This window comes from Rutilus rutilus, assembly GCF_951802725.1.
Source record: "Rutilus rutilus genome assembly, chromosome: 20".
Lineage (NCBI taxonomy): Eukaryota > Metazoa > Chordata > Actinopteri > Cypriniformes > Leuciscidae > Rutilus > Rutilus rutilus.
This window is the reverse complement of record NC_140225.1, coordinates 12,053,885-12,067,480: the sequence shown is the minus strand read 5'-3', so window position 1 is coordinate 12,067,480 and position 13,596 is coordinate 12,053,885. Positions and strand designations below refer to the sequence as shown.

General features: G+C 38.5%; 1 protein-coding gene across 12 annotated transcripts in view; it reads right to left on the bottom strand.

The window, feature by feature from the left end:
• Positions 1 to 13,298, bottom strand: part of zswim8 (zinc finger, SWIM-type containing 8) — a 51,961-nt gene extending 38,663 nt beyond the window's left edge. For 6 of the 12 annotated variants that reach the window (XM_084391321.1, XM_084391327.1, XM_084391328.1 and 3 more), the window contains exons 1-5: positions 11,709 to 12,025; positions 9,781 to 9,813; positions 6,193 to 6,346; positions 4,920 to 5,014; positions 2,498 to 2,670 (exon numbers count right to left, since the gene is read on the bottom strand). In XM_084391321.1, coding sequence (XP_084247447.1) covers positions 2,498 to 2,670; positions 4,920 to 5,014; positions 6,193 to 6,346; positions 9,781 to 9,813; positions 11,709 to 11,886 — 633 coding nt within the window. In that variant the 5' untranslated portion in view covers positions 11,887 to 12,025. Of the gene's footprint in view, positions 1 to 2,497; positions 2,671 to 4,919; positions 5,015 to 6,192; positions 6,347 to 9,780; positions 9,814 to 11,708 lie in introns of all 12 variants that reach the window. The other 6 variants (XM_084391325.1, XM_084391329.1, XM_084391330.1 and 3 more) reach the window with 2 other exon arrangements.
• Positions 13,299 to 13,596: the final 298 nt, after the last annotated feature.

The window sequence follows — 13,596 nt, the reverse complement described above, 5'->3', positions numbered from 1 at the left end:
ATCCTAGTTGCAACCAGCATAATTAGTATGGTGAGGAGATGTATTGATGCAATTTGAGCTGTGAGGACAGTCTGACAGCTAACTACATGGGAAAAAAACACATAAGCCCACTCAAATAGTTAAAGGGCACAGCGATGATGCAGAATGAAAGGTCTAATGACTGACACACAAAGTTTATCACTGGTGCATGCCTCTCTAGCTTCTCTATGTACAATATCATAATCCAGTAGTATCAATGACTGTTTGAGTCTGTATCTTTCTAGATGTCATGTTCTGTTTAGGATATAGAAAAAGTCTGCAGGAATGCATTATACTTTGTGACAATCTTTGAGATGTCGAGTAGGTGGGCTAAATGTCAAGCCTGAAGCATTTGAACTTCAGGCAGCAGGCTGTGATGTGAGAAAGTGATAGGTAACCTCATCAGACACCGGCCTCAACACGCAAAGAGGCAAGTGAAGGGATTCTGCAGCAAGATATCAAGTCTTAAGTGTCAATGATTTACTGAAATTCCTGTGTGGCTGATAAATGGTCTCATATCATAGCAGAACTAAGGATATACTGTTTATTCAACTCACAATAGCATAATAGACTCTAAAGCTGTTTGAAACACACAGGAATGCACAATGATGGTAAATGCATTCAAATTAAACACAAAGCTTTTTGCCAAGAAACGGTTTAAGATAAGATACACCTAACCTACAAACATGGGCAAGCGTCAGGTTGCAAAATCTAGGCTACCTAAAGAGTTTAATTCTCCTCCATCCATTTTCCTTCACTTTTCCAAAATTACAATATTAAATTCAAATAACTCAATGGATATCTGTGTATTTGATATGTACAACAAAACCACACCATGTGAGAAAAGCTTATGCAAAATAAGTTTGTTATAATTTCCCCCAACAGCAGCAAACTGAAGACAAAGCCCACATGCAAATGCTAAACGCCACCCACGGCCCGGGCCGCCAGGTCTATCTGACTGTGGCAGGGCCTCCTAAGGGGGGTGGGATATCACAGCAGTGCAGATCCTTCCCTCCACCCTCCTGACACCACAGGGAGGCATCAAACCTAATCAAAAGCTTCTCAGTGCTCTCACGCCCACGGTCACTCCGCACAGATAGAAACCTAGAGAAAGTTTGTGTATGTGCTGTAAGTGAAATCTTCCCCAAATATACGTCTATCTAAATTCCCGTGTATATGTCATTTTGAGACACAATGAGAACTGTTGCCTTAAGTAGCTTGTTTTCTTTTAATGCATTCATTTCTTCGAACCTTAAGGGACAATCTTAACTATGCTACATATGGAGTTGCAGTGTTAGTTCATAAGACACATTAAAATATACTTCTCTTTTAAGCTCTGTATTTCACCTTCAAATTCCAGCCTAAACAAAGGTAATCTCAATAATTGCACTTTACTTCAAAAAAAAAGAAAGAAAGAGAAATACGGAAAATAAATATCGGTGTTGGGGCGGAAACCTTGTACATCCATATCTTGTCATTTAATGATTTTTTCACCAATTATTACTTTGTCACCCTTTCTGTGGGTTTTGCAAATATTTAACCAATGAAAAGTTAAAAAAGAGCTTAAGCCTAAACCTCATAACTCCATTGGATCCTCACAAACTGTTGGTCAAACCTCAAAACTCCACCCGCCTCTATCGTGAATAAAGTGCCGTATGCCGTTTTCTCTGCTTGTTTGCAATGCTAAGGGAAATAAAGAACTGGTTCTTTTGAATAAGTACAGCATTTTCTTTACTCAAGAAATTTATAATAATATATATATGTATGTATGTATATGGACAGACAGACAGACGCTAATGTTTTATGTATTTGAGGAGCAGAGAAGAGTGTCTTAGGCTAGCATTTGTTGTCAAATTATAGTAATGTGCATAGCACTTTGTCTTTAATAACAAGAGATTTTGGCCAAATGACAGAAAAACTGAGCACCCACATAGCAACAGTAAACTTAACCTGTAAGTTGATAAAAAATAAATAAAAAAAGAGATACACTTACTGCCTCAGATTTAGACGTTCTAATGACAGACAAAAAAAACGTATGAGCAAAATTCTTCAAAATTCGCTGGTCAAAAACCTTGTAACACAATTTAAGCTATATTTTGGTCAAATGTTAATATAACAATGACACATGCAAGTGTCTGACCATATATAAAGCCACAATATCAACTCTGACAACGCAGTGCTTCCATTTCCTGAAAAGTAGCGTTTTTGGAGAAACAAGGTTTCCCAACAGCGACGATATACAGTATATTACTTTTCAGATTTGCTGAAAATGACATTTAACATTGATATTAAATAAGTGTTTTTAAAGATTAACTTTGAGTGAGCATTAGCATTATCGATGTGTAAAAATAGGTTAAATAAAGCATGCACAATTAAATATCCAATAAAAAAAATACAATAATATCATACAATAAATGATACAGATATACTATGCATCCCAAGCGAGAGGACAATGTGTGTGTCATCTACAAACTCTTACATTGTGAATTCTGAAGAGGCAGAGGGCCACAACGTGGGCACACCATTTGGCTCCTGCTCCACAGGTGCAGCTGCAGGAAGTGATGCGGCAGCGGTCAAACATTACAGCCACATTGTAGGCTCCTTTTGATTGGCCGGCCTGGGGCGACACTACTGTGGCACTGAGGTGGAAACCTGTTTAAGGGAACAGAAGCATGTCAGTCTTTGGTAACACATTTCAACACAAAACTAGTTCACATTCTCCTCACACTCTGGATAAAAATGTCCTTATTATTGGGGAGTTATTTGTTGTAAAATACTGTTTAATATGAAAACTTGTGCTTTGTTTTTAGAGGGATTATTCTAAAAACATCATATTTGCACCTGATGCAAGGAGGTATTTAAAAAAAAAAAGGGAAACATTAATGTTTAAAAGGCTGAGGGAGTTTGGTGGCTGCAAGACTGAATGATAAAACAGCAATTGAACTGTACACAGACCATACAGGAAATGAAAGACATCTGAGATGGAAAGAGAGAAATGTGTGCATGGAGTGTGTGTGGAGAGTCGAGTGCAGGGGGTTGGCCGAAAGCTTTTACCACTGGACAGCGGCCAGCGCTCCTCTGGCCAGTAAGAGCAGAGGTGGGGGTGGTGGGTGGTTTCAGCTTATAGCTCCTGTTCCAAATTCAACGGGCCTCCTCAAGCCAACTCTACTACACTGCCTCTTTTTTTTCTTTCAGTCTACCTGTCGGTGCCAAAAGTACCCCTCTATTCCTTTATTCATGACCCACATTCTCCTGTCAGCTGTCCCTGATAAAACAAAAGGCCCAAAGGTTTCAAAAAAACTTCGTATAAAACAGGGTCTTTCTTTAATTAAGAGAACAACTGGCTGGACCAATAAGCACATCATAATTGCAAATGTCACTAGGTTGTCACCAGTTACACGTCATTAAAGAATATATTGTTAGTATTAGTGATATTGTTACAGTCATGGTAAACTTAATCTCTGATTAAACTGATAATTTACCTCACATGAACCACAAATTAAGTGATTGAATGGGTCTATCTGACTCATATCCTAGTGGGCAATCCAGCAATGTTTGTTGAATAGACTAATAGGTCTGTAACAACCAAGAAGTTTGGGCATGACATGAAAAGGCTGAAGGTTATAGTCTTTTTAGCACTGTATTCTCACTATGAGGTTAAACACAGTGCAATGGGAAGAGTTTTGGAAGCACTTCCCTTTTAGCTGCAGCTGTTCTCTGTCAGACCACTCTGGCTCCACTCTGGTGGAGTGACTGAAAACGTTTGATTTGGCCTTGACGGGCAGTTAGGAGGTCAGTGTGGTGGGTTGTCACTGATTGGCCAGGGCAGCTAGAGGAGGATTTTTTCTTTTTAATGGTCTTTTCAGAATCATATAATTGATAATAAATCCCCCTAACAATCTGCTACCACACTGTAAACAAAAAAGCAGTGAGCGAAACTCAGAAATCAGAAGAACCAAACACACCGAGGGGTCAAAATGCAACCAAAAACCTAAAGTTTACCTAAGCCAGTTGGATTTTTCCCTCTAGAAAGTTACGATGTTTAAACAGCAAGATCACTATTTGTTATTAGAGCTACTGACACATTGGTAACACTTTAAAATAAGGTTTCATTAGTTAACTACATTAGTTAACATGAAATGAGAATGAGCAAGACTTCTACAGCATTTATTAATCAAAATGATAATTTCAACATTTACTAATAAATTATTCAAATCAAAAGTTGTGGTTGTTAACATTAGTTAAATGCACTGTTAACTAACATGAACAAACATTGACTGTATTTTTATTAACTTACATTAACAAAGATTTATAAATACTGTAACAAATGTTTGTTCATTGTTAGTTCATGTTAGTTAATACATTAACTAAAGAAACCTCATTGTAAAGTGTTACTGACACAACTTACCTGGAAGACTCATTGATTACACATTTCTAACCTTGAATTCTACGGGCAGTCTAAACACTGTGAATCGGCACGCAGGCAGAGCCCTGAAGGGTGTGTGCGTGTGCAAAGGCTAGGTCAGACTTGGGCCAGCTGCATCATGATCTCCCTCTGCTGCTGTATGGCCCACTGCCTCCAACAACAGCGTTCATTCACACAGCCTGAGCTTAAACCACTTACACATACACTCAGCCTTATGTGCCATGCCTCTGGTTGTCTCTCAGGCCATTAGAAGACTTGGCATTGAACATGTACAGAGCCAAAGATGACTCTAAACACAAGGATGGCTTATTTAGGGTGCGATTTTAAGATTTATATCCTATAAAAACCAATTCAGATTTATGTGAGAATTGTTCAGTGCAGCAAAGCAATTCACCAAAAGGGACTTTCCAAACATTTTGGTCAAAAACCCACCACTCATGACACAATAAATACTTAAATGTCTTTGATTTCTCACCTATCTGCAGAGGGTCTTTAACAGCTCTCACTCTATAGAGCTGCTCACCACGCTGAAACTCATCAGGGCTGCCATTGGCCAAACAAGAGTATAATCTGCACAAACAGAAAGGAGAAGGAAATTAAACCAAGCATTCAGCAGGTCATACTCTATATCTTAATAGGCATTCTGGTAATCTGGTTAAGCATAAAGGTAATGCACAAGTATTTAAAATAATACACTGCCCGGCCAAAAAAAAGTTTCTGTGTGGATTTAAAGGGTTAGTTCACCCAAAAATAAAACTTCTGTCAGTAATTACTCACCCTCATGTTGTTCCAACCCCGTAAGACTCTCATTCATCTTCGGAACACAAATTAAGATATGTTTGATGAAATCTGAGAGCTGGATCACTCCTCCATAGGCTTCTATGGGATCGAAACTTGCCGGCCCAGAAAAGTTAGTAAAGACAATGTTTAAAATAGTCCAAGTGACTACAATGGCTCAACCATAAGTTTATCAAGCGACGAGAATACTTTTTGTGCACAAAAAACAAACAAAAATAACAACTTTATTCAACTATTCATTCATTTGTTTTTTTGTGTGCACAGAAAGTATTCTCGCTGTCTAACGATGTCTTTACTAACTTTTCTGGGCCGGCAAGTTTCGATCCCATAAAAGCCTATGGAGGAGTGATCCAGCTCTCAGATTTCATCAAAAATATCTTAATGTCTTAAGGGGTTGGAACAACATGAGGGTGAGTAATTACTGACAGACTTTTCATTTTTGGGTGAACTAACCCTTTAAATAGGCTAATGCTTAAGAGTCTATGACTGGATCATTATTGCAGTGAATATTATGTTTTTAGCTAGTTATATGTTTGGCAACAGTTCTTCTAACCCTAATTGATGAAGTGTTTAGCTTTTCATTTCTTAAACAACCATGTGAAGACGCATCTTGGCCATATTACAGGATGACAAAGCCAAGAATCATCAGGCTCAAATTGTGAAAGATTGGTTTGGAGGGAGCATAAAGAATCACACATGAATTGGCACCTCTGAGCCCAGACCTTAAATTCATTGAAAGTATTTGGGATGTGTTGGAGCAGACTTTACAGAGTGCATGACTCTTGCGTTGTCAATACAAGATCTTGACCAAGAATTGATGCACCCCTTAATGGAAATAAATGTTGTGATGTTATTTCCTTAGACTCTTAACTATTTGCCTATTTAAATCCAAGCAGTGACTTTTGACTGGCCAGTGTTTATTAGCAGTTCCAAAGTCTGTGGGCTTTTACCTGATGTCCTCTTCGTTCTCTGGAAAGCTCCAGTAGGCGATCCGCAATTGGAGCTGCTCAGGAACGGGAGGATAGACCTTTTCCACCACTTCGAATGGAATATGGAATGCCACCTGCTTGGCCGACAGCTCCACCAGAGGGATGACTTGTCCATCTAAGAAAAGAAGTGACATCTGAGTTACAGTTTCTGCTTCAGATAAACTAGATACTCAAAGAATTAATGACATCGATGGCTATTTAGCAGCAATCTGAAGGCCTGTTCACACAGACAAATATTCAGTGTGAAAGTTCTGTGCAATAAACATTTTAATTTGAAAGAACAGCTGTTAAAGCGTCTGTTCAGACCGACACAAACAGCCACACACGTTTAATTCGGTGCTACTTGCCATTTATTTGTAATAATTTGTGAAATTTACTAGCGATTTCTGAGTGAAAATAGTTTCAAAGTAGGCTAAATCCTACGCCAATTTTTTTTTTGTGTGTGGTCACATGTGCAGAGCTGTTGCTGTTATGTAAAACTATGATTAGGTGGTGCTCACGAAAATAATATTTTGTTAAGTGAATAGCTGAGGATGAACCCAGAACCAGACCAATCTGACCAAATTCTCATGCCGAACATTCGTGTTGGCATGAACAGGCCTTGAGACGGCTAGATCAGCAGGTTGATAAAATCACTACATTCCGGTCACAGCCACTCTGCATTAAACAATCAAAACTACTTGGCATCTCTGTCGAATAGTTGAACAATAGTCACACAGATGGCTGCAGTTCAAATGACTGAGAAGTGAGGTTCAAGACCTCAGGCAACCTATTTTGTTCCTAAACCAGACGGTTCATATACACTCAAGGCTAAATGGAGAGAAAACCGGAGAGCTGCCAACAGGGACTAAATGCTGTCCGCTGAGAAGGGGTGGGGGGGGTGGGGTTCCAGTATCCTGCAGGGTCCTGGTTTCAAGTCACTAATTTCCTCCAGACAATGATAAGAGTCGCCAGGCATTAATAATGAAAAATACTCAGACTAAAAAAACCACTCCTTTAAGAGCAACTGAATATCTGTGCCTACAGCCTAAAGTGAACTCAAACACAGGTTTCAGAGGCAGCACATAATACAACTTTTCTTATATTGAGCTGCAAGGCTGTAGTGACATACTTATCTCATAAGATATTAGCAAGACCCATCTGAAATGAACACCAACATCAGGTCATTATCATAACAGAGCTTTAGGCAATGGCACTGTAATCCACTGTACTCGACGGTCACCTTAGAGCCGCATCTCACATTACATTCACACAGACAATACACTGGTTTGCTGCCACTACACAACTGCCACTTGAAGCCAAAGCATGTTACTACGTTTTTTTTTGTTTTTTTATAATATATTGTGACCACTGCATGTTGTGCCTAAAAACAACATTTAGACCTGATTATACTAGAATAAATGGTACAAAAGCCTCAACTGTCTTACTGTTTTTATAAAAGGGTTACTACATAATAAAAACATTAAGGACACAAACTTGCAGTAAATAAGTTGTAAATTAAATGCATTAATCGATGTGACTCTTCTATGGTTACATGTAGAAAGTAAATGTTTTTGAGTGAGTCATCAAATCATTCAGTAAACTGATTTTTTTTTAAAAACACTGATTCATTCAAGAAACTTCACAAAACAAAACAAGTGAAGTGAAATGACCCTATTTAAGGGTGTCCCACTGGGTCATCAAAGGTTCTACACACACTACCCAAACTACTTCATGCCCATAAGCAGACAAGTGTAAATATCACAATTTTGGGCCTATGAGTAAATCAATGAATCATTCATTCAACCAATTCATTCCAACAAGCTGATTCATTCAGGACTGAAATAAGTGACTGTCTTTGTGTTTTTGAACAAATCAGTAGATTGACAGATTCAATGACTTGCTCAGATTCATTCTGGAATGAAAAAACAGTTTGAATATGCTTTTTTCCCACATTGACTTTTGGAACTTTTTTTGTTTACGGAGCAAAAGTAGTGAACTGGCAATAGTGTGTCTACAATGCAAGTTATTTACAGTAATATAAACTAATGCAATTTCAAAGTTCTTCTAACACAGGAATCCTTTATCTGATTTCTCAGGAAAATCAGCAGGACTGGCCATTTCCATGAATTGTGACCATGTTATTAAAAATGGGAGTTTTATCTAGGGTTAAATCAATCACCCTTAACCAAAAAGCACAACTGTCAATGTCAAGTACTGTCAAAAAGGATGCTATGATATTACCTTCAGGAAAAAAGGGGATGCAAAATTGTTGACAACAATTTGTTGGCAACTTAACATTTTACCGTTACTCTGTCTACCTACAACCTGGTGTTTCGGCTGTTAAGCAAAGCACTGAAACGTGTCATGGTTAAATAGAAGCAAACCACACCATTACCAGCCACCCACATAATCTAAAACCAACCGCCAAAAGATGAAACGCTAAACTACTTTGGACATGAATTACCCAGACCACAAGTAGATACAAGAATACATTATAGACAGACAGTGGGAGTCATAGAGACAACAACTTCACAGGGGACAGGTGACTCATTAAAGGTGCTGCCAACAAACAGCTGCTCAGCAACAATATGTGCATAAGTGTGAGCGAGATCCCAATGAATCAGGTGGCACACTCATAGCCAATCTTGGCTGACTTAACCATGGTGACCAACAGAAAAGGAGTTAACACAGGCTACGAGACAGCTTTGTCTTTTGTGAGGCAGTGAATAGGTGAGACAGTCTCTCATGAGCGGTCTGCCGTCTCACTGCTCCAAACCCTACCGCCTGCTGCCCAACAACCAGAGAACAAAGACACCCAGCTCACAGAGTGCTATATAAACAGCTACGTCTGAGTGATTGTGTTCCCTCAGTTCCAGTGCCAAGAAAACGGGCATGTGATATACCTCTGATTTACTTTTAGAACAGATTATGATAAAAAAACAAAACAAAAAACAGGGGGATTTGGTGTCTAAAACTGGGCTGTGCAAGATCAGCAGCATTATGCAGATTGATCAAATGTGGCTTTTTTTGTTTAACCACAATCCTCTGCTCTGAGGCAGTGACCTGCACAAGACAAAGATCTTTTTACAGCCCTCTGCTGCTCAACTCCACCCAACCCCCCACAACACTCACTCACTCTCAATCTAAACACCACACAGGCCTTCCTTTCCAAACAACCTTAACTTATCCAACAAATGTTACATGCTCCACTCACAGATCTGCACCAGCACAGATCTCTCCCTTCACAACTGACAACTCTCTGGACACACGCACAGCATGGGGCGTTTGGTGGGATGGAATTTCAGCAGTTTAAAGAACTTGCAGTAATACAGAGTGACTGACCAAATGCAACTCAAAGTTGTTTCAAACATGATTTTAACACATCACAGTTGTGCTGCAATATCAAAGATCTAGATTTACTGCTAGAAAAAAAAAAATACTGCAAATCTGAGTTAAACCAGAACTAAAAAAGAAATGCATAAATTCATAACAATTGGACATTGCTTTTTCTAGTCAATATAATAAAGGGACAGTTCATCCAAATATAAATTGTCATCTTTTACTTACCCTCATGTTGTTTCAAGCCTGTATGACTTTCTTCTGCGGAACACAAAAGAAGATATTTTGAAGAATGTTGGGCTTCAAACAACCCATTGACTTTCATGGTATGGGGAAAAAGACATTTTTGAAAATATCTTATTTTAGTTCACAAAACAACTTAAGTCATACAGGGTTGGAAAGGCATCAGGATGAGCAAATGACATCGTTTTTATTTTTGGGGGGAACTATCTCTTTTAAAGGGTTAGTTTAACCAAAAATGAAAATTCTGTCATCATTTACTCACCCTCATGTCGTTCCAAAACCGTAAGACTTTCGTTCATCTTCGGAACTCAAATATATTTTTGATGAAATCTGAGAGATTTCTGACCCTCCATTGAAAGCTACGCAACTACCACTTTGATGCTTCAAAATGTTTATAGAGAGATCGTAAAACTAATCTATATTAATTGAGTGGTTTAGTCCAAATTTTCCGAAGACAGTAAACAGATTGAATATTTATTCACATATTCATCAATGCACACATCTAACATGGTAAACGGAAGCTCAAGCTATAATGTCCTAATGAGGTTCATTCTCGTGTTACACAGCACGTTTGAGCTTCCGCAAGTGGTTTGTTCTCACGCATCAAGCAGGTTAGTTGAGACTGTTTATGTTTGCTGATCAATATGTGAACAAAAGCCTAAATTAAATCTGTTCATCATATAAAGTGATCGTGTCTCTTCAGAAAATTTGGACTAAACCACTCAATTCATATGGATTAGTTTTACAAACTCTTTGTGAACATTTTGAAGCATCCAAATGGTACCCAACAGAAATGACTCAGATTTCATTAAAAAAAAAAAATCTTCAGTTGTGTGACGAAGATGAACGACAGTCTTACAGGTTTAGAACAATAGGAGAGTAAGTAAATTATGACAATTTAAATTTTTGGGTGAACTATTCGTCCTCTGACATGTCACTCACCTGTGATCTTCAAGTCAAATTTCACTCACATATTGAAAACAATTAAAAATACATGAATTAAATTTTTTTTTTTTTTTACTAGAGTACAAATCTAAAGACTCCTTTTAAGAAATTATAAAAAAAATAAAAAAAACATTGAATATTGCTGTAACAACACATTTAGTAAATAAAATGTCTAAAAGCTTAAGCAAAATATATCTTTTTTTCTGCTTAATTAAAATCACTTTGGGTATTTAAAAAAAAAAAATATTTTTTATTTGCTGTATTACTAATTTGTAAACAGATGATGTGAATCTTAACGAAACATTTTTACATGCAAATTTCACAAATAAATCTCCATAGTGTCTGAAAGTCACAATGGACTCACTTTGCAAAATCATTGCAACAAATCAATTCATCGCTGCATGCAAAACAATGTGCTGTAGTTCTACAGGTGTTATGAAAGTAGTGTAGTGGCTTTAGTTGCAATGCTATAAGATGAAAGATAAAATTATATCAGAAGGGGATTTTACCACACTGCACCCTATCATAGAGAACAGTATATATATTTGATTCATATATTTAAGATGCTTAACATGTTACAAGCCAACGTTTAAAGAAGGCCATAACTGACCTTCAAAAAATTATTTAACACAAAGATGGGAAACTTACTATAATATATACAAAAGGTATTCTTATATTCTTGACAATGCCTAACTCCACCACTAGTGATATTTATTGTGTGTTCATAAAAAAAAATGTCAAAAATAACTCCAAGACATACAAAGGTTAATTCAATTGTCCAAATAGGGCTATGTTTGGAGGTAGTTTCATTTGTTAGTTCTGAACATGCAGGTCACGTGACAGTGTTATCCATAAGTTAAGAATACATCCTAAGGTCAAAAGTGCAGCCATGCCAAGGAACGGTGTGCTCACGTTACAATGACAGTACATAAAGCATTTCACAGCACACGAATACAATATTCCATTACCTTTAATCTTCACAGTGGGTGAATTTGGGCCGGCAGACTGCTTCCTCCATCCTCTCCAGTTCTGGCAGAGGCTTTCCGCCTCTGATATGAATGAGCACAGGGAGTCCTCCTCAAAACGGTCCGAATCTTCAAAGGAGAACCTCTCTCCGTCTTCCCACTCAGCGAACATCAGTTCCATCACATCCGCTGTGTGGAGACCTGAAAGCTCCAACTGAACGTGCCTCTGAGCTTCTGTTGTTTTGAGAAAGTGACACTCGCTCAGGGGGAGGGGAAACTCACACTCAACCCAAACACCCTGCGAAGCCCCTCAAAAAAAGCCTGCGTTTCTTAAAAAAATGTATGCTATATTTAGGTTGTCAGATGGAGCACTTGCACATCACTGCGGTGCAGTTAAGTGGAGTTAATCCATGCTTTTAGACCCCAATTGCTGGAGACGCTTAGGGGTCTAGTTCTTGAAAAAAGTGACAGCCCATAGCTAAAGATTTAATAAACCTATATACTTATGACTTTCCCCCCTATTTAAGTGGTGTCTTACATCGTCAAGTGTGTACGTACAGGACAGAACACTCCAGATATGTATTACTGGACCTTTGTTGAGGTTTAAATCTTATGAAATAAGATTTTGAAATCAATAAGCCCCTCTTTAGTGTAGTATTCAAACTACATAGCAAGTAATGTTATTTGACAGCATGAACTGTAGTGACTCACTTGCATGTAAACATGTTAGCAGAGTTCTGGTCGTTTTAGCAAGCAGGAGTTCTTTTCACTCAAATGTTAATTTAAACCCCCTCTCCTCTGTTCGTCCTATCAGCTGAGCCTCGAGTCCCACAACAGCTCTACGGCTAACAAAACAAGAGAGCGGTGAAGAAAAACAGGTCCCCAAGTACACCTAGTGACCCTCTGCGGGGATATTTCTCTTAAATAAGGCCATATCACAGTAGTAAACCTGTGTTAACCAAAAACAACCCAGGTACGGTTGTTTTTATTTCGATCGAGGTAGCTCTGCTAACTCCGATAGGCTAACGTTAGTCGATTAGCCTGCTAGCGTTCCGGCTAACCCGAAATCCCAAACACTTCAAAAACTGTCAAAATAAGCGCTGACACGACCTGTGCTTATATGTCCCTACACATAATCAGACGGAATAACACTGTTTTAATGTTTTGGCACAAAAGCCTTGGTCCCTAATCCGAGTCTTGTCGATCCACTGATTACCCCAAACCAAACGACCGGCCAGTGCTTTTATCTCAGCATTTTGCCTCAACGTAGGTTTAAAAAAAAAAAAAAAAAAAATTCAGACGACTAAAATTCTGATTTGACCCCTCGACCGGGACAGGCGTCCATCTGTGGAAAACACATTTGTCTTTATGCCACTTCTAGCTGCCTCATATGTCTTCTCCTTTGTGTGTAAAAGCTTGTCATCCGCTTGTCTACATGTGCCACCGGCCGGTTCTTTTCTAGTCCTCCGTTTCAAAGCAGCCAGCGCTCTCTGGATCCAAAATGCCTTTAAAAGCTGACAATTTGGAGTCGAGATCCCCCTGTTCTTTCTGTCCTGTCCCCCTCTCCTCTGCTCTGCTCGGGAAGATGAAGATGGCTCTCCAGCATCAGCTGATCCGCACTTCCGCTCCACATTAAAGCCAGACAAACACTAGTCTCTCATTACAGAATTTAGCATTGCATAATACATTATATGGCAGTTATTTGTTCGTTAGTATGTAAGTTTAGTATTAAATCATAAATCATTTATAATGCATTTCAACTGTTTGGTTTACCTTAATACTTCAGTATCAACAAATGAATATTGTGCAACAGATTGTCATGGTCCGATTGTGTCAGTCTTGGACTGTGTGATCTAGGACATGAGCTTACATTCAAAATCAAATACCTTAA